Source organism: Phacochoerus africanus, chromosome 14 (assembly GCF_016906955.1).
Source record: "Phacochoerus africanus isolate WHEZ1 chromosome 14, ROS_Pafr_v1, whole genome shotgun sequence".
Classification (NCBI taxonomy): domain Eukaryota; kingdom Metazoa; phylum Chordata; class Mammalia; order Artiodactyla; family Suidae; genus Phacochoerus; species Phacochoerus africanus.
Genome location: NC_062557.1, coordinates 23,764,657 through 23,786,405, shown reverse-complemented (window position 1 = coordinate 23,786,405; position 21,749 = coordinate 23,764,657). Strand labels below are relative to the sequence as shown.

General features: G+C 53.3%; 1 protein-coding gene across 3 annotated transcripts in view; it reads left to right on the top strand.

Moving 5' to 3' along the window:
* Nucleotides 1-21,749, top strand: part of ARHGAP23 (Rho GTPase activating protein 23) — a 97,815-nt gene that overhangs the window by 71,514 nt on the left and 4,552 nt on the right. For all 3 annotated transcript variants that reach the window (XM_047756931.1, XM_047756932.1, XM_047756933.1), the window contains 7 exons: nucleotides 2,286-2,364; nucleotides 6,011-6,084; nucleotides 6,341-6,430; nucleotides 7,091-7,216; nucleotides 14,941-14,982; nucleotides 15,517-15,613; nucleotides 17,980-18,011. In XM_047756931.1, the coding sequence (XP_047612887.1) occupies nucleotides 2,286-2,364; nucleotides 6,011-6,084; nucleotides 6,341-6,430; nucleotides 7,091-7,216; nucleotides 14,941-14,982; nucleotides 15,517-15,613; nucleotides 17,980-18,011 (540 nt within the window). The remainder of the gene's footprint in view (nucleotides 1-2,285; nucleotides 2,365-6,010; nucleotides 6,085-6,340; nucleotides 6,431-7,090; nucleotides 7,217-14,940; nucleotides 14,983-15,516; nucleotides 15,614-17,979; nucleotides 18,012-21,749) is intronic.

Below are 21,749 nucleotides of genomic sequence, written 5' to 3'. Positions count from 1 at the left end.
CAGAATCCCAGAGAAAGGTCTGGGTGTCAGAATGGACCCACCTCCTAAGCCTGGGGGAGGGTGAGGCCCAGGGCAGGAGACAGAGGGCTTTTGATGGCTTCATTAAAGCCTTTGACCTTGAGCCAATGGACAATAGGGAGCCTTTGATGGTTCTTCAGCTGGGGAGGCATAAATGAGAGTGGGGTTTGAGAAAGTAGTGTTTTAGCTTTTGCCTAATGGGTATGAACCAGGAAGGCCCAGAGCAGGGCATCCTCGGTGGAAGAAATTACCAACATATTGGAAGTGGGAGGGATCAGGACTGGCCGGGGGAGGGGGGGGAGCGGATAAGGAGGATGGGAGCAGTTCTAGGACTTGGCTGCCAGAGGGGCTGGAAGAGCCAAAAGGTTGAGCTGCAAGCTGGTATCTGTCCCTGGCAGACCCTGGGGAATAGGGCAGGAGGGGGAGGACGTGTCAGGCAGCAGCCCTGTTGGACTCCAGGTGGCAGTAAGTCACCCACATGGGGCTGATGCATAATCAGGCTCTAGATGGAGGGTGGACTGGGGGGTGGGCCTAGGGTCACTCTAGGGCACAGAGGTGAGAGGATGGAGGGAGCTGCTGTTTGGGGAGAGGGCGGGCCCTGGAGACTGCAGGGGCCAGGCTCTGAGTGGGGCAGAGGAAAGGGGTGCTCAGGTGAGGCTCAGGTTGGGGGGCAGATAGGACAGAGCAGAGGAGGGGTCAAGAAGGGCAGGGCAAGGCCTTGGGTTTGGCGGCTGGGAGATGAGAAAAGCCCACGAATCAGGGCCAGGAGGTGATGGAGGGAGGTGGGCAGGAGTGCACTGGGTGGGGTGGGGGTGCATATCAGCTGGGCCCCAGCCAGGGAGGGGGGACCACGGTGGGGGCGTGCCGTGTGCATTGGGTGTGCAGCTTTGTCTTAGACATCGGTTGAGACATTTGTCGTGATGAGTACTGGAAATTAAGAGCTGTGTGCTGGGTAAACCTATCTCCTGTTGAGCCTGTGGATGGCCCGACATTAAGCTGTGGACCCATTGAAGTGAGTGTATATATCTCTGAGGTGTGTGTCTTTGTGTATCATGCTGCTTTCTGGACATGAGTTGTTCTGAGCCCTTCCTAGCAAGGCTGTTATCTTTGACTCTGTGAAGGTTGATGGTGCCCCCTGGTGGACAGAAAAGACAATGAGCTGGCTCTTCATTCATAGACCAGCGTTTCTCAACCTTGACACTTTGGGCAGAATAATTCGTTGCTGTGGGAGGCTGTCCTGTGCCCTGAAGGAAGTTTCGAAGCATCCCTGGCTTCTATCCACTCGATGCCGGTGGCACCCCCCCCACCCCCCAGTTGTGAAAACTGAAATGGTTCCAGACGTTGCCAAATAGCCCTGGTGTGGGGCGAGTGGAGGCAGAGTGGCTCTGGCTGAGAACTCATGATTTCGACCCCGGAAGTGCTGGGCTAATAGGGCTGGCTAGGGGATAGGATCGCGGTGCAGCCTAAGACAGATGGGATCCCTGCCCCCTATGTGGCTTACAGTTCCGCCAGGGAAATCGACAGGAACGAGGAAACGAATGCATACGGTGATGATTGATTGTGGTGGGTGTCGAGGAAGGAGAAACCAGTCAGGGCTGTGATCCAGGTGACAGGCGGTGGGGATGGCGGCCGCCTTAGCTGCCACGGTCAGGGGTCAGATGAGGGAAGGTCTCTCTGAAGAAGCTGGAGGTGGGGAGCCAGTCCTGTGAAGGGCAGGGGGTGGGAGGTCCAGTGGAGGGAACTCGTAAGTGCAAAGGGCCTGAGGCAGGAAGGCGCCAGGCATGAACAGGCGCCATGCGGTGGATAAGGAGGGGAGTCCGAGGAGGACTTCCCTAGACGGGGAGCACTGGCAAGCAGGAGTTGGCACCAGCAGGCCCAGTGGGGGTCTAATGGGCAGGCTCGCGTGGGGCTGGGTTTTGCTCACTTTGCCCCCCCCCCCCCCACAGTGCCTGCACCAGGCAAGATACCTGCTTCTTTCTCTGGATGGGCCAGGGGGGTCGGGGGGCTAGGACCTGGCTGGGGACTCTGTTCTGCTGTCCCCTGATGAATGTTCTTAGCCCAGAGATCCCTGGTCTGGGCATAGCTTGGTGTGAGTGGATCCCAGCGAGGGCCTGGGCTGGGCTGGGCTGTAGGACTGGACCAGCTTGGAGGTGTGGACACCCGGGCGGGGCCTTGCTGGCTCTGAACCTGAGGGCCGGGGGTGGGGAGTGGATCTGGGCGCCTGGGCAGGTCCTGCCTGTGGCCTGACATCTTCATCCCCTCCCCAGCGCTGGCAAGACCTCAACGTGATCAGCAGCCTGCTCAAGTCCTTCTTCCGAAAACTACCTGAGCCGCTGTTCACCGATGGTGAGTAGGGGCTGGACGTGGAGGATGCGGGGAGGGGGGATACCTGTCTGTGCTGCCTCCTGACCACCTCTACACCGGGTGTGCTGGCGTTCCTTTGGAGGGGTTTGTTTTATTTCATTTTTCCCTATTTACTTTTTTGCTTTTTAGGGCCACACCCACGGCATATGGAGGTTCCCAGGCTAGGGGTCAAAATGGAGCTGCAGCTGCTGGCCTACACCACAGCCACAGCAACGCGGGATCTGAACGGCATCTGCGACCTATACCACACAGCTCACGGCAATACTGGATCCTTAACCCACTGAGTGAGGCCAGAGATCGAACCTGCATCCTCATCATGGATGCTAGTCACATTCGTTTCTGCTCAGCCATGATGGGAACTCCTGGAGGTTTTTGTTTTACTGCAAAAGAAACACGTGCTTGTAAAAAACTTAGTACAGATAAGAATAAACCCAAAGGTCCTTGTCATTCTCCCATTCCCTGTCCCCAGATCTTAGCTTAACACTCTCTGAGCATTTACTGTGTGTCCAGCACTACTTCCTACAACTCCACGAGGTAGGTACTATTACTTCCTCAGGGAGGAGTCTGAAGTACAAAGGCCCAGTGACTTCCCCAAGGTCACAGAGGCTGTAAGTGTCTGGGCCAGGATACAGCCTCAAGCATCTGGCTCCAGAGCCCAGCTCTTGACCATTCGCTGAGCTGCTTAGTAATGGTACGTTGTGGAGTTCCCCTGTGGTGCAGCAGGTTAGGGGTCCGGCGTCGTCACTGCAGCGGCTCGGGTTGCAGCTGTGGCTCAGGATCAACCCCTGGCCCCGGGAACTCCCATGTGCCATGGGCACAGCCAAAAAAAAAAAAAAATCGTATGTTGTGTTTCCTTGCAGACCCTCTTACTCACACGACAAGGACACACATGCGTACACAGGGCTTGAGGTTGGATGGGTGCAATGTCAAGCTGGTAAACAAGCTGGGAAACGTCTCACACGTGCCTCTCAAGGGAAAAAAGCCGTGATGCGTAGCATTTTCCAGCTTCCATGGGATAAATGCCCCACCCTGGCTTATGTCAAGCCCCTAATTTGCTATCACCAACGTGAGTTGGGAAGAGAAACACAACCCTTTGTCAGGAGCCCGTATGAGCAGCTCCCTCACACCGGGTGAGTGGTTCTTAACAGGAGGCTGGTAACTTTGACTTTCATGCACGTCCTCCAAAGAGCCCTACCTCATTCTTCTTTTAAATCAACCCCCTAGTGTTTCATAGTCTGAATAGACTATCATTTGTCTAATCACTCCCCTCCTGTGGATTTTCAGGTTGTCTTCATATTGTTGCGATTTCAAAACATGGTGCAGTGGCTTCCCGTTGTGGCTCAGTGGTAAAGACAACGACTAGTATCCATGAGGACTCAGGTTCGATCCCTGGCCTCGCTCAGTGGGTTAAGGATCTGGTGTTGCTGGGAGCTGTGGTGTAGGTCACAGACGAGGCTCACATCCCTCGTTGCTATGGCTGTGGAGGGCCGGCAGCTGTAGCTCTGATTCGACCCCTAGCCTGGGAACCTCCATGTGCCCAGGATGCAGCTCCTAGAAAAAAAAGAAAAGGAAAAAAAAAAGAAGAAGAAGTAGGGAGTTCCCGTCATGGCTCAGTGGTTAAGGAATCTGACTAGGAACCATGAGGTTGCAGGTTCAATCCCTGCCCTTGCTCAGTAGGTTAAGGATCTGGCATTGCCATGGGCTGTGGTGTAGGTCACAGACACGGCTCAGATCCAGTGCTGCTGTGGCTGGGCTGTGGTGTAGGCCGGCAGCTGCAGCTCCAATTCGGGCCCTAGCCTGGGAACTTCCATATGCCGTGGGTGTGTCCCTAAAAAAAAAAAAGTTACAACGGCTTTCCTTGAATATGTCCCTACACACCTGGACGGGTGCCCCGAGGTAGATTCCTAGACGTGAAATCACTGGGTCAAAGTTCTGGAAAAAAAATTTTTTTTTTTTCTGTTTTTAGGGCCGCACCTTTGGCATATGAAAGTTCCCAGGCTAGGGGTTGAATCAGAGCTGGAGTGGTGCCGGCCTGCACCACTGCTTGCAGCAATGCCAGATCCCACTTGCCTTCCCACTGAGCAAAGCCAGGAATTGAACCAGCATCCTCATGGATGCTATATCGGGTTCTTAACCTGCTGAGCCGGGGTCATTTCTGTCATCACTAGGGAGATTAACCATCTTTTCATTAGTTTATTGACCTTTACTATTTCCTCTGTAATTTCTTGTTCAGACTGTGTGCCTGTTTTGCTGTTAGGTCGTTGGTCTTTTTTTCACATTGATTTGCAGGCGACAGGCTCTTTGTATATTGTGGATGTTAGCCTTTTGCAAATATGGTAATGAATCCTGCTAGTATCCATGAGGACTCAGGTTCTATCCCCTGGCCTCGCTCAGCGGGTTAAGGATCTGGCTTTGCTGAAAGCTTCGGTGTAGGTCGTAGACACAGCTTGGACCCCGCATTGCTGTGGTTTGGCTAGTGCCAACGGCTGCAGCTCCAATTCAACCGCTAGCCGGGGAACTGCCATATGCCGCGGGTGTGGCCCTAAAAAGACCAAAAAAAAGGAAAGAAAAAAGAAAACAGTTATTTTACGTGTCGTCAGGCTGTTAGCCTTTAATGGATTCTGTTATCTCATGTTTAGGAAGGGTTTATGATTAAAGTATTTTCTTATTTTTCCTGATATTTTCATAGCTTTTCTTTTGGGCTCCGTAATGCAATTAAATTTGTTTGTGTATTATGTGAGCTACAACTGGATTTATTTTCCCAACAAGACAGCTAATTGTCCCGGGGACATCATCACCGCCTCCATTCCTCCCCCACTGACTCGAAGAGCTGCCCTTACCACATTATGAAGATCTGTCTCTCTCCTTTCTGCCCTGGCCCTTCATCGGCTTTCCCTGTCAGGGCCACACTGCCTTAGCTGTGCCATCTTTTTAGTGTGTTGCAGTATCTAACAGGGCAAATTGCCCCCATCATTCTTCCTTTAAGAAATATTCTTGGTTGGAGTTCCTATCGTGGCTCAGTGGCAACAACCCAGCTAGTGTCCCTGAGGATGAGGGTTCGATCCCTGGCCTCGCTCAACGGGTTAAGGATCCAGCGATACCCTGAGCTGTGGTGTAGATCGAAGATGCAGCTCAGATCCCACATTGCTGGGGCTGTGACGTAGGCCGGCAGCTACAACTCCGATTCGATCCCTAGCCTGGGAACTTCCCTACACCATGGGTGTGGCCCTAAAAAAAAAAAATTCTTGGCTGTCTTTGAGCATCCAGTCATCCAGATCAATTTTAGGATAAACGTCCCACGTCTCATTTTTTTTAAGTTCCCTGTGGGTTTCTTCTGAAGGGCGTTGAGGGAACCGTGTCACAGATGAGGAGGGGTATCTGGAGGTTGAGAGGCCCCTCCCTTTTCTCTTCTGACCTTGTGGTGCCCTTGTCCCGGAGGCTGGGGCCAGGGCCACCTGAGAGCGGTGGTGATGGGTTTGGTGGCGTGAACACAAGGCCACGGAGCCCTCCTCCCCCAAAGTGGAGCAGCCTGGGTGCAAAGCGCTGGCCTCCCAGCACGGCCTCCTCAGCCAGCGGAGGCCTTCAGCTGGAAGCAGCCCCCCTCTAAAGAGCCCTCACTGTGTTCTAGACAAATACAACGACTTCATCGAGGCCAATCGAATCGAAGACTCGAGGGAGCGGATGAAGACGCTGCGGAAACTGGTAAGGAGGGAGCGATGCTGTCAGGCGAGAGGCAGACTCGACGGGGCGGGCAGCCCCGGCCCCCAGGAGCCCAAGCCCCATGCCCCCATTCCCTCTGTGACTCCGGAAAGCCCTTCTCCACGCAGGGCCCACCACAGGGCCAGTTAGAAGATGGATTCCAGACCCCCTGAGATACGGCAGTGGAGCCCCCTGGAGCGGGGTGGGGAGGCGGGAGCCCTCACAGCCCGGTCCCCTGTCCCTTCCTCCTGCTGCCCAGATCCGGGATCTCCCAGGACACTACTATGAGACCCTCAAATTCCTCGTGGGCCATCTGAAGACGATTGCTGACCACTCGGAGAAAAACAAGGTGGGTGGGGCCCCGGGGTGAAGTGCCCGGGAAGGGGGGCCCCCCAGGGTCTCCTCAGCACAGTCTCAGCTCCTCCAGGTCCAGTTCATCTCAAGCCCCTCTGGCCATGCCCTCATTCTGTCCCCACCCCTTCTGTCCATACTGGCCAGTGCTCCTCTCCCTGCAGAGACCTGTGCTGAGTTTCTGAGGGTCCTCCAGGGGCCAGAGTGCCTCAGCCCCCCTGCGTCTGACGGAAACCTGTCCTGTCATCCGGCTCAGATCCCTTGTGTGGCATTTTCCGGAGCAAACCTCTGCTATCCTCTGATTCTGCAGGGAGGGGGAATGAGGGGGGCTCTGGGCTCTCTCCCAGACCCAAGACACCCTCGGCACTTCCAGTGGGTCCTCAACCTGGGATCTCCCGCTGCCAGCACCGTGTGGGTGTGCAGGTGGGGAACTGCCCATGACTGCCGAGCCCTGGGCTGTGTGGGGCTGAAATCTGGCCCAATCTCTGCTTACCAGGCACCTCCGTGCCCAGAAAGGAGGCCTCCGGCCCCTAAACCAGGGACAGCTCAGAATGTGGTCAGGCTGGGGGCCTGAGGGGTCTGGAGGGAGGGAGGCCTGGGGGCTGGAGATCAGAGCTCACAGGGTGTTGACACCGAGCCATGTCCCTCCTCTGCCCAGATGGAGCCCCGGAACCTGGCCCTGGTCTTCGGGCCAACGCTGGTGAGGACATCCGAGGACAATATGGCAGACATGGTGACCCACATGCCTGACCGCTACAAGATTGTGGAGACGCTGATCCAGCACGTAAGTAGCCACCCTGGCCCGGGCCAGGTCGGGCACCTTACTCCTGCTTGTCTGGGTGGATGTGCGGCTGGGCTGGTGGATGCCTTACAGAAGCAGTAGGATCTGTTTCAAGACTGGATGGCAATGGGAGTTCCTGTCGTGGCTCAGCGGAAATGAATCTGACTAGCATCCATGAGGATGCGGGTTCGACCCCTGGCCTCATTCAGTGGGTTAACAATCTGGCATTGGCATGAGCTGTGGTGTACGTCACAGACATGGCTTGGATCCCAAGTGCTGTGGCTGTGGCGTCGGCCGGCAGCTGTGGCTCTGATTAGACCCCCAGCCTGGGAACCTCCATATGCCGCGGGTGTGGCCCTAAAAAGACAAAAGAAAAAAAAAAGGACTGGATGGAAATGGATCCTGAATCCCTGTCTTTGGAACATCAGCAAAAATCAGGAGGCCCCTGGAATTCCCATCATGGCTCAGTGGTTAACGAATCTGACTAGGAACCATGAGGTTGCAGGTTCGCTCCCTGGCCTTACTCAGTGGGTTAAGGATCCAGCGTTGCAGTGAGCTGTGGTGTGGGTCGCAGACGTGGCTCCGATCTGGTGTTGCTCTGGCATAGGCCAGCGGCTACAGCTCTGATTAGACCCCTAGCCAGGGAACCTCCATATGCTGTGGGAAGCAGCCCTAGAAAAGGCAAAAAGACCAAAAAAAAAAAAAAAAATCAGGAGACCTCTGAGCTTCCAAGATGCCCGTGAGGGTCAGAGGGAGGAGGAGCATCAGGGAAGGGTGCTGCTGGGTTGGAGGGAAGGTGGAACGAATGCGGGGGTGCCTTCAGAAGGTGGCCCCCACGAGAGGAGTCCTGGCAGAAACTGCAAACAGATGCAGAGATGGGGGCAGAGCTCAGTCCTGCAGCCCCACTGAGACTTTGGGGAGACAACAGTGATGCCCAGGGTAGGGGAGGCAGATGGGGCAGGAACCTGCGCTCCTGCTCAACCTGTCTTGGGCTGGCCATCTTCCTTGTCGTGGCTACTGGGAGGCTCCAAGAGTGGGTTATCTCTAAGGATTCTTTCTGTCCACCACCGAACAAGAACCCAGAGCAGCCAGCAGAGGGCGCAGGAGGCCTTGGTTTTCCAGCGCCAAATCCAGGCCAGCACCGCCCCCTTCTGGGGCGTTCCGGGGGATGTTTTTATGAATCATAGATTTTCCATTTCCAGACCTTGGTGTGGCCTGCGGTCTAGCCCACAAAAAATGGAACCAGAACTCTCCTGCCAGGAGAAATAAGATTGGCAGCGGTCAGAGCAAGGGAAACCGCAGCCTCCCCCACCTCAGGCATGTTAGGGAAGGGAAAGCAGATCATGTCAACTCCCGTTTTACAGATGAAGAAACTGGGGCTCCGAGAGGCAAAGTGATTGGCCCAAGTTCACTCAGCTAATAAGTAGCAGCTCCAGGATTTTAGGCCCAGACCTGTCTGACCAAAGCTTTACTCCCCAACCGACGGGGAGGGCCGACTCCTGGGTCTGTCCCGGCACTGGCTTTGGAGCGAGGGAGGTTGGTCAGAGTCAGCCAGGTGAGGCCGTAGGTAGATTGCATCACGCGGGCTGGCTTTGTCTGCTCGTTTCCTTTCTTCACCTCACGGTCAGGGCTCTGGGCCATAGCAAGGTGCTTCAAAGCCTCTTCTCACCCTCACTCTAGGACTGCCAGCCTGGAGGCCCACTCCAGAGTTGTCCAAGAAACTGGGCCTGCTGGGCAGGGTCGGGGGTCCTGATGAGGCCTTAGTCTGGGGAAGCTTATCTCCCCTGGAAAAGTTCAGCTTCCCACGTTAACAGGGAGGCACTGGATCCCCCATGAGTGTAAGCCTTAGGGGGCAGGGGGAAGAGAAGACCAGCCCCCTGGCTCCTACCAAAGTCCCAGGAAGCCTGAGGCCTGTGGTCAGCTGGGAGGTCAGGAAGGGCAGCCTTCAGGAGAAGGGAGGCGCAGTGTCCACTTACCGTCCCCTAGGGCCCCTGGGGTAGTCCCCAGCCAACAGCAGCCCCTTCTTTGGGCGGGGCTGGGGAAGGTGGGACACATCAGTCTCCTTTGTAGGTGTCACCCCAGTACGCAGCCTAGTTCCTGGGACATAGTGAACACTGTTTATTAAATGAATGAATGAATGGCTTTTTTTTTTTTTTTTGGTCTCTTTAGGGCCACAGCATATGGGGGTTCCCAGGCTAGGGAGCTAATCAGAGCTGTAGCTGCCGGCCTACACCACAGCCACAGCAATGCCAGATCCAAGCCACATCTGCAATCTAAACTGCAGCTCACAGCCATGCCGGATCCTTAACCCACTGAGCGAGGCCTGGGTTCGAACCTGGGTCCTCATGGATACTAGTCAGATTTGTTTCCACTGAGCCACAATGGGAACTCCCTGAATTGCTCTTGTAGTTTTGCCAGTGTGGGCCTTCCCGCTGAGGGATTCATTCCTGGGAACTAACCGAGCCTGGCAACCCTCCATTCTCTGCCTCCTTGGCATTAGAGTGTAATCAGCCCTGGGTGATTGCCAAAGGAATGAGCTGCCCGCTCTGTAAGCCCACTGAGCCCGCCCTCCCAGGTTGGCCAGGGTCTGTCTAGCCCAGAGGCTCTAGAGCCAGGGATTGGTGTTGTCACACCCCAGACAGGGCAGGACTTGTGGCAGAGACCGCTTTGGCTCTGAGCCCCTGGCCAGTCAGCTGACCGGTCAGTTGGAGTTGGTGGGTCACATGACCCCCTGCTATGAGTTTCTGCTGCAACTGTCCCCTGGCCCCTCTACCCAGGGCTCCTGTCTTTGGTGGAACTCTCAGACAGCAGAGCCAGAAGGGCCCTTAAGGCGTCAGATCGGACCTTGCATTGTACAGAGGGTGGAAACTGAGGCATGAAGAGATGCGATGACCTCCCCAGGGTCGCACAGCAGGATAACGGCAGAGTGGAGACAAGCAAACTTACCCAGTGGCAAGGCACCAACCAGCTCATACCCATGTTTACTAAGTCAATTGGAACCCAAACAAAGACCATGCCAAGGCATTTGTTCATTTATTCACTCAACAAACGTGGTGATTCCTACTCTATGTACAGTGGGATTACACAACCCGCCACTGGGGCTTTGCTGCCAGATCATTCCTCTTTGTAGGGGGCCATCCTGAGTATTGCAGCATGTTTAGCAGCATCTCTTGGCCAGATGCCAAGAGCATCCCTCCACTTGTGACAGCTGAAAATGTCTCCCCGGTGGTCCAGTGGTTAGGACGGGGTGCTTTCACCTCTGCGGCCCAGGTTCAATCCCTGGTCTGGGAACTGAGATCCCACATCAAGTGGCTGCATGCTGGCAGCAAAAAATAAGAAAGGAAGGAGAGATGGAAGGAAGGGAGGGAGGGAGGGAAGAAAATATGTCCAGACATTGCCTGGGAGGGTGAAGCAAGAAATAGCCCTAGTGGGGAACTGGTGGCGCAGAGGCTGAGCGCCTCTGGAACCTGCCTGCCTGAGGTCGAACCCTGGGTCTGCTCCTTACGTGTTGTGTGGCCTTGGACAAGTTACTTACTCTTGGTGCCTCCATTTCCTCACCTGTAAAGTGGGGGTGATGATAGGGTTACCTCCGCGTGTTACCGTGAGGGTAATGTGGGTTATTATCCTTAAAGCACTTTAAATGGTGCCTGGTAAGTAGGGAGTGTTATATAAGAATTCGCTCTCATCATCGCCAGTGTCAAAATTCCATGCCAGAGGCAGTGCAGGTGCCAGGAACACAGAGGAATGGAACTCGGGCCCTGCACTGAAGGAACGCTGCCTGATGAAGGCATCTCTTCTTCCCACCCTGGGCTGTTGCCCAGGAAGCCCCCTGGCAGGACCCAACCCAGGCCTGGGTGTAGGGCTGGGACCTTAGTCGGGGAGTTTTTGAAAGACCAGAAGGCAGAGAGGGAGAAGGAGCATCCAGGCAGAGGGAACAGCATGTACAAAAGCAGGCAGGCATGGAGTTCCCGTCATGGCTCAGCAGTTAATGAACCTGACTAGTATCCATGAGGACGCAGGTTCCATCCCTGGCCTCACTCAGTGGGTTAAGGATCCGGCATTGCCATGAGCTGAGCTATAGGCCGCAGACACGGCTCCGATCCCATGTTGCTGGACTGTGGCTGTGGCGTAGGCTGGCAGCTACAGCTCCAGTTCAACCCCTAGCCTGGGAACGTCCATCCATATGCTGCGGGTGTGGCCCTGAAAAGACACACACACACGCTGGTGTGATGAGCTAGTGTGAATTCTTCCAGAAAACCCTGGGCCACCCAGACGCTTCCTGTAGATTTCCAGGTTCCCAGAGCACTTACAGGTGCCTGCAAACCCGAGTTCGAGGCTGGTTCCTTAGGGTCCTCTCTCATCAGTCTGTCTCCAGAGACTGCACCTTCTCATAATAATAGCTAGTATTTATTATACACTAATGTGTTGTATCAGATGTTTTACCTACAGGATTTATTTCTTTAGTTTTCTTTTAAAGTTAAGATGTAATTGACCTAATTCTGTATTAGTTTCATGCTTACAACCTAATGGTACAATGTTTGTAGCGATTGTGACGTGATCAGTACAAGTCTAGTTAACGTCCATCACCATACTCGTTACATTTTTTTTTCTTGTGATGAACCCTTTTTTTTTTTTCCTTTTTTGGCCACACCCGAGCATGTGGAAGTTTCCGGGCCAGGGATCACATCAGAACCACGGCTGCGACCTACGCCGCAGCTGTGGCAACGCCAGATCCTTAACCCGCTGTGCCACAGCAGGAACCCCACGTGATGAAAACTTTTAAGGTCTGCTCTCTTAGCAACTTTCAGATATGCAGAATAGTCTTATTGGCTGTAGTCACAGAGATGGACATTACATTTCCAGGATTTATTTTATGACCGGAAATTCGAACCTTTTGACTACCTTAACCCATTTCAGCCACCCTCCCCCCCCTCACCTCTGACAACCACCAGTCTGTCTGTATCTAGGAACTCAGATTTTTTTTTTAACTCCACATATACGTGAGATCTTGCAGTATTTGTCTTTCACTGTCTGGTTCCACTTACAGTGTAATGCCCTCAAGTTCCACCCAGGTTATTGCAAATGGCAAGATTTCCCTTTTTCTAATCTTTATTTATTTATTTTCTTGTCCGTGCTCTCAGCCTGCAGAAGTTGCTGGGCCAGGGGTTGAACTCATGTCCAGCAGTGAGCCGAGCCACAGCAGCGAAGTTGCTGCATCCTTAACTGCTAGGCCACCAGGGAACTCCCCCCTTCTTTTCATATATATCTCACATTTTCTTTATCCATTTATCCACCAGGGGACGCTTAGGTTGCTTCCATGTCTTAGTTATGGTTAAATAATGCTGCAGTGAACCTGGGGGCACATATATGTTTTCAAGTTAGTGGTTTTGTTTCCTTCAGACAAATACCCAGAAGTGGATTTGCTGGATCCTCTGGTCGTTCTGTTTGATTTTTTGAGAAGCCTCCGTAGAGTTTTCCATAGTGGCTGTACAGTTTGCATTCCCACCAACAGTGCTTGAAGGCTCCCTTTTCTCCACATCCTTGCCAACACCTGTTATTTCTTGTCTTTTAGATAACAGCTATCCAGTATTTTATTTTTAAATTTTTATTTACTTATTTATTTTTTTTAATGGCCGAACCTGCGGCATATAGAAGTTCTTGGGCTAGGGTTCACATCAGAGCTGCAGCTATGGGCCTCCACCATAGCTACAGCCATGCCAGATCTGAGCCTCATCTGTGACCTGCACTGCACCTCAAGACAATGCCAATCCTTAACCCACCGAGCGAGGCCAGGGATCAAACCCACCTCCTCTGGGATAGCGGTCTGATTCTTAGCCCACTGAGCCACCACGGCAACTTCCCAGTATTTTATTTTAAACCTCACCACAGCTCTAGAAGTAGATTCTCATATATTATGCCCATTTTATTTATTTTTTTATTTTTTTGTCTTTTTTGCCATTTTCTTGGGCTGTTCCCTCGGCATATGGAGGTTCCCAGGCTAGGGGTCGAATCGGAGCTGTAGCCACAGGCCTACGCCAGAGCCACAGCAACGCGGGATCTGAGCCAGGTCTGTGACCTACACCACAGCTCACGGCAACGCCGGATCGTTAACCCACTGAGCAAGGGCAGGGATCGAATCCACAACCTCATGGTTCCTAGTCGGATTCGTTAACCACTGAGCCACGACGGGAACTCCTGCCCATTTTAAAGACAAGCAAATACACTTAGGTAATTTACCTGAGGTGAGCTTGAGCCCAAGGCGACTAACTCCAGAGCTTGCATTTCTCCCTTATCCTGTCTCACTCTTTTCTCTTCGATCTCTTTCTTATTCCTCTTCTGTGCTGCTTATTTGAGTTAATCATGTGCATGATTTTGGTGAACAATAACTGAGGTTCGTGGCACAGGTCATAATCAACATTGCAGGTCTCCTTGTCTCCACACTTCATTCCTGACCCCGATCTGCCTGCCCCCCAATAATTACCCGCCTAATAGATTAATGTGTCTTTTCAATCCACCTTCTATACGCTAATTTTATTTTTTATGTTTGTTTGTTTGTTTTTTGCCGCACCCATGGCATGTGGAAATTCCCAGGCTAGCGATGGAACCCGAGCCACAGCAGTAACCAGAGCCATGGCAGTGGCAACACCTGATCCTTAACTCCTGAGCCACCAGGGAACTCCCATCCTTCCTTCCTTGAGCTTGTCGCCCTATCCTGGATTCATTTCCTCACGTGCTCATGTAACTCAGTTAAAAGAGTCTTTGTGTAGCAAACTTTCTGATGTCTTAGCTTTATTTCACACTCAAATTTAAATGAGAATTTAGCAGGGTATAAGATTCGAGGAGTTCCCATCATGGCGCAGCAGAAACGAATCTGAGTAGAAACCATGAGGTTGCGGGTTCGATCCCTGGCCTTGCTCAGTGGGTTAAGGAACCGGCATTGCCATGCCTGTGGCGTAGGCCAGCAGCTACTGATCTGATTAGACCCCTCCGATTAGCCTCTAGACATCCATATGCCGTGGATGCAGCCCTAAAAATAAAATAAAATAAAATAAAATAAAATTCTAAACACATTGAAAGTATCACTTCCTTATCCTCTTGTGTCTGTTGCTGCTGAAAGTTCTAGTCAAAGCTGATACTTGGAAGCATCACCTGTAAGCATTACTGTTCACCTGTAAGCAGTCTGTGTTTGTTTCAGAAAACTTTTAGAAGTTTAGCGTCAAGATTTTCAGATTTCACAAAATAATGTTTGAATGGGATTTTTCACTTATTTTCTTTTCTGTTTGGCATTTATGAGAAAACCCTTGACTGCCCCTCAGGGACCCTCCTAACATCTCCCTCTGGCACTTGCCTTTTCTGGGGCGAATAGGGTACCACTCTTGTGTCAGTGTAGAGCCACAGGGCTGGCCTTCTCCCTGCAGTGAACCTGGCCAGCACTAGATGGCGCTGCTGTCCCCTTCTGGTTTGCAGTAGGGAGCCCGCCTTGGCGATACTCTCGGACTGTCAGCGAAAGACAGGCAAAGAGAAGCTCTCCCTGAGCCAGTCACCCACCTGTTCCTGTGTCCTCTCCCACTCCGGGCTGTGTTTCCTTTCGACACTGGGGTCCAGACTTTTTCATCAGGTGCCTGAGCAGGTCGTCTGAACTGAGCAGGTGGGGAGCCTGTATCTCCCCATCTTTGCTCAGCTCCTTCCCACGCTGATGCCATCACTTCCTTTTGTCTCCTCCGCAGTCAGACTGGTTCTTCAGTGACAACGAGGACAAGGGAGAGAGAGTGAGTATTGCAGAGGGCCTGTGGGGTGGAGTCTGGCCTGAGGTGGGCCCTCGTCCCAGGTGGGTGGGGTGAAGGTCTCTGCCGTGACGACATCCCCAAGTCTGATGGAGGAGACAAAGGCTTTGTCCTCGGGAGCCTCCAGTCTGATGGGGACAAAATTTTCGCCTTCATGAGCCCCCAGTCTGATGGGGGAGATAAAAGATTTGCCCTAAAGAAACTGAGTCCAGTAGCAGCGGCAGACTCCAGCCTCCAGTCTTACATGGAAGATAGAGGTTTTAGGAAGGTCCAGCCTGATGGGGGAGATACAGCTCCTGCCCTCAGCCGAGCGCAGGCCTTTGGGGTTCAATCGAGGTGTTGGAAAAGGCACCAGACAGTCTAATGGGCGGCACGTAGGACCTGCCCTCAAGAGTGCCTGACTGATGAGCGACACAGTCCCTGCCCCGCTGAGCCCCAGTCTGACAGAGGGAACATGAGCCCTGTCTTTGGGGCTCCCTGTTCCGTGGGGGTGCTGACTGACACTCCTTCTGTTCGCAGACCCCTGTGGACGACAAGGAGCCCCAGTCAGTGCCAAACATCGAGTACCTCCTGCCTAACATTGGCAGGACAGTGCCCCCTGGGGACCCAGGTTCAGGTGAGTGGAGGGGCCTGGGGGAGGGCAGAGAGGGGGTGGGATCTGCCTTCCTGAGGGTCCCAGACACCTGGCCAGACGCCCAGCTTCCCCGCTTCTGTCCCTGTGGGTCCCCCCTGGACTGGGTGGGCTGTGGTGGGGGCTTCTGCCTCTCTGGGGAGGCCCGGCCTGTGTCGCACCCCCTCCTCATCTGTGCAGCCGCCCCAACCCCGGGCCGGGCAGGTGCCTCGTTCGCCCTCCTTCACTGGTCTCTTTGCCGAGCCTTTGATTTCTCATGGGCTTTGTGTCCTGGGCACATTCCTCTTTTTAATTTTTCTTTCTTTTCTCCTCGCACCCCTCCACCCGCCTCCCTCTTCTCCCTGTGCTCTGCCCCCGTCCCCTGGATTCTGCCCCTTCTCTTCCCCCCCTTCCCTCCTCCAGCGGACCTGTTGGAGATTTAAAGGGTACAGTGTGGCATTGCGGCCGCGGTCACTAACAGTGGCGGGTGATTAGAAGAAGGCTGGGCAGGCAGAACCGTCTGGGGCTCTGAGGACCTGGCCCTGATGCACTAGTCACCCCTGCTTGATAACAACGCACCCCGACCCCACTCCTGGCGAAAAACCTTTTCTCAGGAGGGAGGCACTTGCCAAGTCCGATCCCCCTTGCCAGGAAGTCTGGGCACTGCCTGGCTGTCCTCCCACTGTCCCCCACACTCTGTGGCTTTCTTCTGTCCCAAGCTCGGCCACTTCTGGCCATCTGGGTGGGGGAGACTGGGCTGGTAGCGGGACCCAGCCTTTTCAGATACCAGGGATGTTCCCGCAGAGGCCTCCGTACACCCGGAGCTCCTGCCTCAGCCGCCTCCAAGTGCTGGTTCTTCCTGCTTCTGAAACCAGAGCCCCTGGGCCCTCAGCCCCTAAGTCCTGCTCCCAGGCCTCTGGCCCTATTAGAGGGGAGTAGCCCAAGGACCAAAGAACAGCCAGTCCCTGCTTGTCTCCAGCCACTAACTCCTCCCACTCAGTGGGTGACCCGCCCTTAGTATTCTGATCGCTTCTGTCTGTGACAGAGGCATGCTGTAGCACCCCGAGTTGCAAGAGGCAGTATGGGGAGAGGGCCAAAGGACAACAGGGAGTGTAGATGGCAGAAAGGAGCCCCCTGTCTCTTCTAATCACCTGCTGCCACTCTCCTGCCTGCCCCGTGTGTGTTGCTGTGTGGTCAGTCCATCTGCTCTTCTCACCGTGGGTGGGGGCGGGGGCAGGGGCAGAGGGCTGGGTGGTGGTGGCTGGGGAGGAGGCATCTAACTTGCTTGCCCGAGAGTGTGGATTAACCGCACCTGCCCGCTGCCCCATCAGACCCCAGGAGATCCTCGGGTCGGCCTCCCCAGTCCTGGAGACAACACTGCCAGGACTTGTCTCTGGTTCTTCTGGTTCTTTCTGTGCCCCAACAATATTGAGAGAGTGGGAGCCACCTCCCTTCATAACTCTGATTAAAAACAGAGGCCTACGGAGTTTCCGTTGTGGCTCAGCAGGTTAAGAATCCAGCTAGAACCCATGAGGATGTGGGTTCGATCCCTGGCCTTGTTTAGGGGGTCAAGGATCCGGCGTTGCTGCAAGCTGTGGCATAGGTCACAGATGCAGCTCAGATCTGGCACTGCTATGGCTGCCAGTGTAGGCTGGTGGCTGCAGCTCTGATTCAACCCCTAGCCTGGGAACCTCTATGTAAAAAGAAAAACAAGCAAAAAACAAACCAGTAGGGGTCTTTCCCCATAAGAGCAGACTGACCCCGATTCTGGAGGTTGAACCTCTCCAGGCTGTAACCACCAGCGCTCTCTACCTCCTGCCCCACCCACTCCCTGTCTGTCCCTGTATGCCATCCTTCACCTAGGCCCTCTGCCCTCTCACGCCCTGGAAGTGGGGGAATGAGGGTGGATATTGGGCACCCACTTGTCTTTTCACTGTGTGGTCTCCGTTTCTCCAGAGCACCTGTGGTTTGCTGTGTTTTGTTATTGTGGTTTTCATGGACTGCATCTGATATTTGGCATTTTTCTCTCCAGTGCTTCAGAGTAACAGGGACAGGAGGGGAGGGGAGAGAAACTAGGCCAAAGCAAAGCCCCCCACCTTGCCCTTAATCCTGGGCCAATGAGGGTCCGTGGCCAGCAGCCTGACGTCACTTCCTGTCTCAAAAGGAAGTGGCGATGGACATCCTTCTCTGCTCCGTCCCTGTCCCACAGGAAATGCCCTCAGAGGGCCATCACTCTCCCAGGACCTGGGGCGATCTCAGGTGTCTGAACTCCCTGGTTTCTGAAGCCTTTGAGGAGAGGGAATTGTGTTCACAGGACTCAGCCTTCCCTCGCCCAATCCAACTTTCATTTTTCTTTCATTTCTTACCAACAGATTCCACCACCTGTAGTTCAGCCAAGTCCAAGGTAAGTGCCATGGCAACTTGGAAAGTTATGCCCTTGTACGAGCCGGCCCACTTTGCTTTTTGGTCAAGGGAATTGGGAGAATGTGATTGGCTCCTTGAGGAAGACTGATAGTCACGGGGAAGGAAGGTAGGAAATACCGCCTTGGACACGAGGTAGACTGAGAAGTCGCTGACCTTGGCAATGCTTGGGGAGGTAGCTGGTATGGTAGAAGATCTAGTTTGGGAGTTAGGTGGCCTGGAGGCAGTGTCATCCAGTGGTTAGAAGTACAGAAAGGAGGAGTTCCCATCGTGGTGCAGCGGAAATGAATCCAACTAGGAACCATGAGGTTGTGGGTTCGATCTCTGGCCTTGCTCAGTGGGTTAAGGATCGGGCGTTGCCATGAGCTGTGGTGTAGGTCACAGATGCACATCAGATCCTGCGTCACCGTGGCTGTGGCGTAGGCTGGCAGCTGCAGCTCTGATTACACCCTTAGCCTGGGAACCTCCATATGCCTCGGGAGCGGGCCTGAGAAGACAAAAAAAAAAAAAAATACAGAAAGGAGTTCCCATCGTGGTGAAGTGGAAACGAATCTGACTAGGAACCATGAGGTTTCAGGTTTGATCCTTGGCCTTGCTCAGTGGATTAAGGATTTGGCGTTGCTGTGGCTGTGGTGTAGGCTGGCAGCTGTAGCCCTGATTCAACCCATAGCCTGGGAACCTCCATGTACCGCAGGTACAGCCCTAAAAAAAAACCCAAAAAAAAACCCACCCAAAAGATGAAGTACAGACAGTCCTGGGCTTACGTCCTGGCTCCGTCACTTAGTAGCTTTGGGACATTGGGCAAGTTTCCTAACCTCTTTCTGATCCTCAGCTTCCTCATATTATTTACGGGCATGGGGATTATATAGGGTTAACAACAAATATGGCTGAGATATGATTATTTTTTAAGGTCTTTGCAGAGCCCAAAGCCCACAGAAGGAAGGAAATTATAATAAAGACAATCCATGAAATTGAAAATGATTGAGAAAATCAGTGAAGCCCAAGCCTGTTCTTTAAACCAGCTTGTCACCTGCTCCAGAGCCTGCCCTCTGAGGCAGAACCAGTAGGGCCAGAACAAGATGCTGACCTCAAGCGGGCCCTGCCCAACTGTTAGGTTAGAGCTTGAAGACCAGGGATGTGTCTTCATCAGCTCTGGCTGCCACAACAAGATACCGTAGACTGGGTGGCTTAACAACAGAAGTTTATTTTCTCACAGTTCTGGAGGCTCCAAGTCCAAGATCAAGGTGTCAGCATGGTCCGTTTCTGGTGAGAGCTTTCTTCCTGGCTTGTAGATGGCCGCCTTCGCACTGTGTCCTCAGAGAGAAAGTGAGCAAGGGAGAAAGGGCGAGCTCTCTGGTGTCTCATCTTATGAGGGCACTAATGCCACCCTAAGGGCCCCACCCTCATGACCGCATCTAAACTGAATTACCTCCAAGGGCCCCAAATACTATCACACTGGGGGGTTAGGAATTTAACATATGAATTTGATGTGTGTGGGGGGGGAAGAGTTCTGTCCATAGTAGTGGGTGAAATTAGTTCAGTGTTGGCTGATCAAATGGGCTCATTTCTGGGAATTCCTGTCATGGCGCAGTGAAAACGAATCTGACTAGGAACCGTGAAGTTGCGGGTTCGATCCCTGGCCTCGCTCAGTGGGTTAAGGATCCAGCGTTACCGTGAGCTGTAGGTTGCAGACGTGGCTCGGATCTGGGCTTGCGGTGGCTGTGGTGTGGGCCGGCAGCTGTAGCTCTGATCTGACCCCTAGCCTGGGAACTGCCCCATATGCCAAGAATGCGGCCCTAAAAAGCAAAACAAAGGGGGGGTTGGGTAGGGGCTCCTTTTGGTCTGGGTCTCTATGCACTGGTCAAGTACCAGTGAGACCAGTGTGCCTGACACCAAGCAGGTGCTCATAATGTGTCAGATGAAAGCACTGGACAGCAAGAAAGAAGGCTGCTCTAGTTTGGTGCAGGGGTTCCCTGTAACCCCTCCTTAGAGCCTCTGCCTGCACACCCTCTGGTGACAGGGAGCTCACTCTACCTCAAGACTGCTATGGCAGGGAGCAGGTTCATCATAGTGACCTGAATCTAGCTCTTTGTCCCCTCCACCCCCTGCTCCTGCTTAGCCACATGGTGTCCTGTAGCCTCTCCTGGACTGACCCCTTGACCTTGAGGTGACCCCTGCATTCCCTGGAAGTGACCATTCTGACCTCACTGCTTCTATAACTAGCCAGCATGAGAGGTCATTTGATCAGATGAGTCAGAGAGCAAAGGCCAGGAAAGAAATCGGCCTTGGCTGCCACGGGCCTCAGGTTGGTCACAGCAGTGCTGTGTGTCACACAGCTGCAGCCCTCTGGAGTCGCGCAGGGTGGGCACCCAGGGCCCAGGAGCCACACACCTGTGAACCCTGAATCCCCAACAGACTCCAGCTTTATCAGAACTGAGCGATAGGAGAGTGTGTAGGGTGCAGAGGCCATGGGTGGCATCTCTGGGTCTCCACCCATTCCAGGCAGACCTTGTTTTCTCATACTTCCCTTCATTGTACTTCACAGATACTGTTTTTTTTTTTTTTTTTTTTTTGCTTTTTAGGGCCATATCCATGGCATTGGAAGTTTCTCAGGCTAGAGGTCTAATTGGAGCTGTAGCCACTGGCCTCCATCACAGCCACAGCAATGTGGGATCCAAGCCGCATATGCGACCTACACCACAGCTCACAGCAACGCCGGATCCTTAACCCACTGATCGAGGTCAGGGATCGAACCCTTGTCCTCATGGATGCTAGTCAGATTCGTTTCTGCTAAGCTGTGATGGAAATTCTGCTTTTTTTTCTCTTTTAACAAAATGAAGGTTTGCGGCAACCCTGTGTTGAGTGAATCTGTCGGCACCATTTTTCCAAGAGCATTTGCTCACTTTGTGTCTCTGTGTCACATATGATAATTCTTGTGACATGCCAGACTTTTTTTTCATTATATTTCTTTTGTTTTTGTTTTTTTGTCTTTTTGCTATTTCTTGTGCCGCTCCTGCGGCATATGGAGGTTCCCAGGCTAGGGGTCGAATCTGAGCTGTAGCCGCCGGCCTACACCACAGCCACAGCAACACGGGATCCGAGCTGCATCTGCGACCTACACCACAGCTCACGGCAATGCCGGATCGTTAACCCACTGAGCAAGGGCAGGGATCGAACCCTCAACCTCATGGTTCCTAGTCGGATTCGTCAACCACTGCGCCACGACGGGAACGCCTTTCATTATGTTTGCGATGGTGATCTGGGATCGGTGATCTTTGATGTTACTATTGCAAAAAGATTACAACTCTCTGAAGGCTCAGATGATGGTTAGCCTTTTTTAGCAATAGAGGTTTTTTTTTAAGTTAGTGTACATTTTTTAGACATAATGCTAGTGCAGGCCAGTAGGCTACGGTGTACACATAAGTTTTATATGCTCTGGGAAACCGAAAATTCATGAGACTCATTTTATTGCGGTGTTAGCTTCACTTCTGTAGCCTGGACTCCAGCCTGCGCTATCTCTGAGGTATGCCTATATTACACTGCGGCTGAAACAGGAGGTAGCCTGTGAGAAGGGATGGAAGGACCCAACATTTCTCTTGGAAGATGTGGGTTCAAGCCCTGGCCTTGCTCAGTGTGTTAGGGATCTGGTGTTGCTGTGGCTGTGGTTTAGATCAGCAGCTGCAGCTCCAGTTGGACTCCTGGCCTGGGAACTTCATAGGCT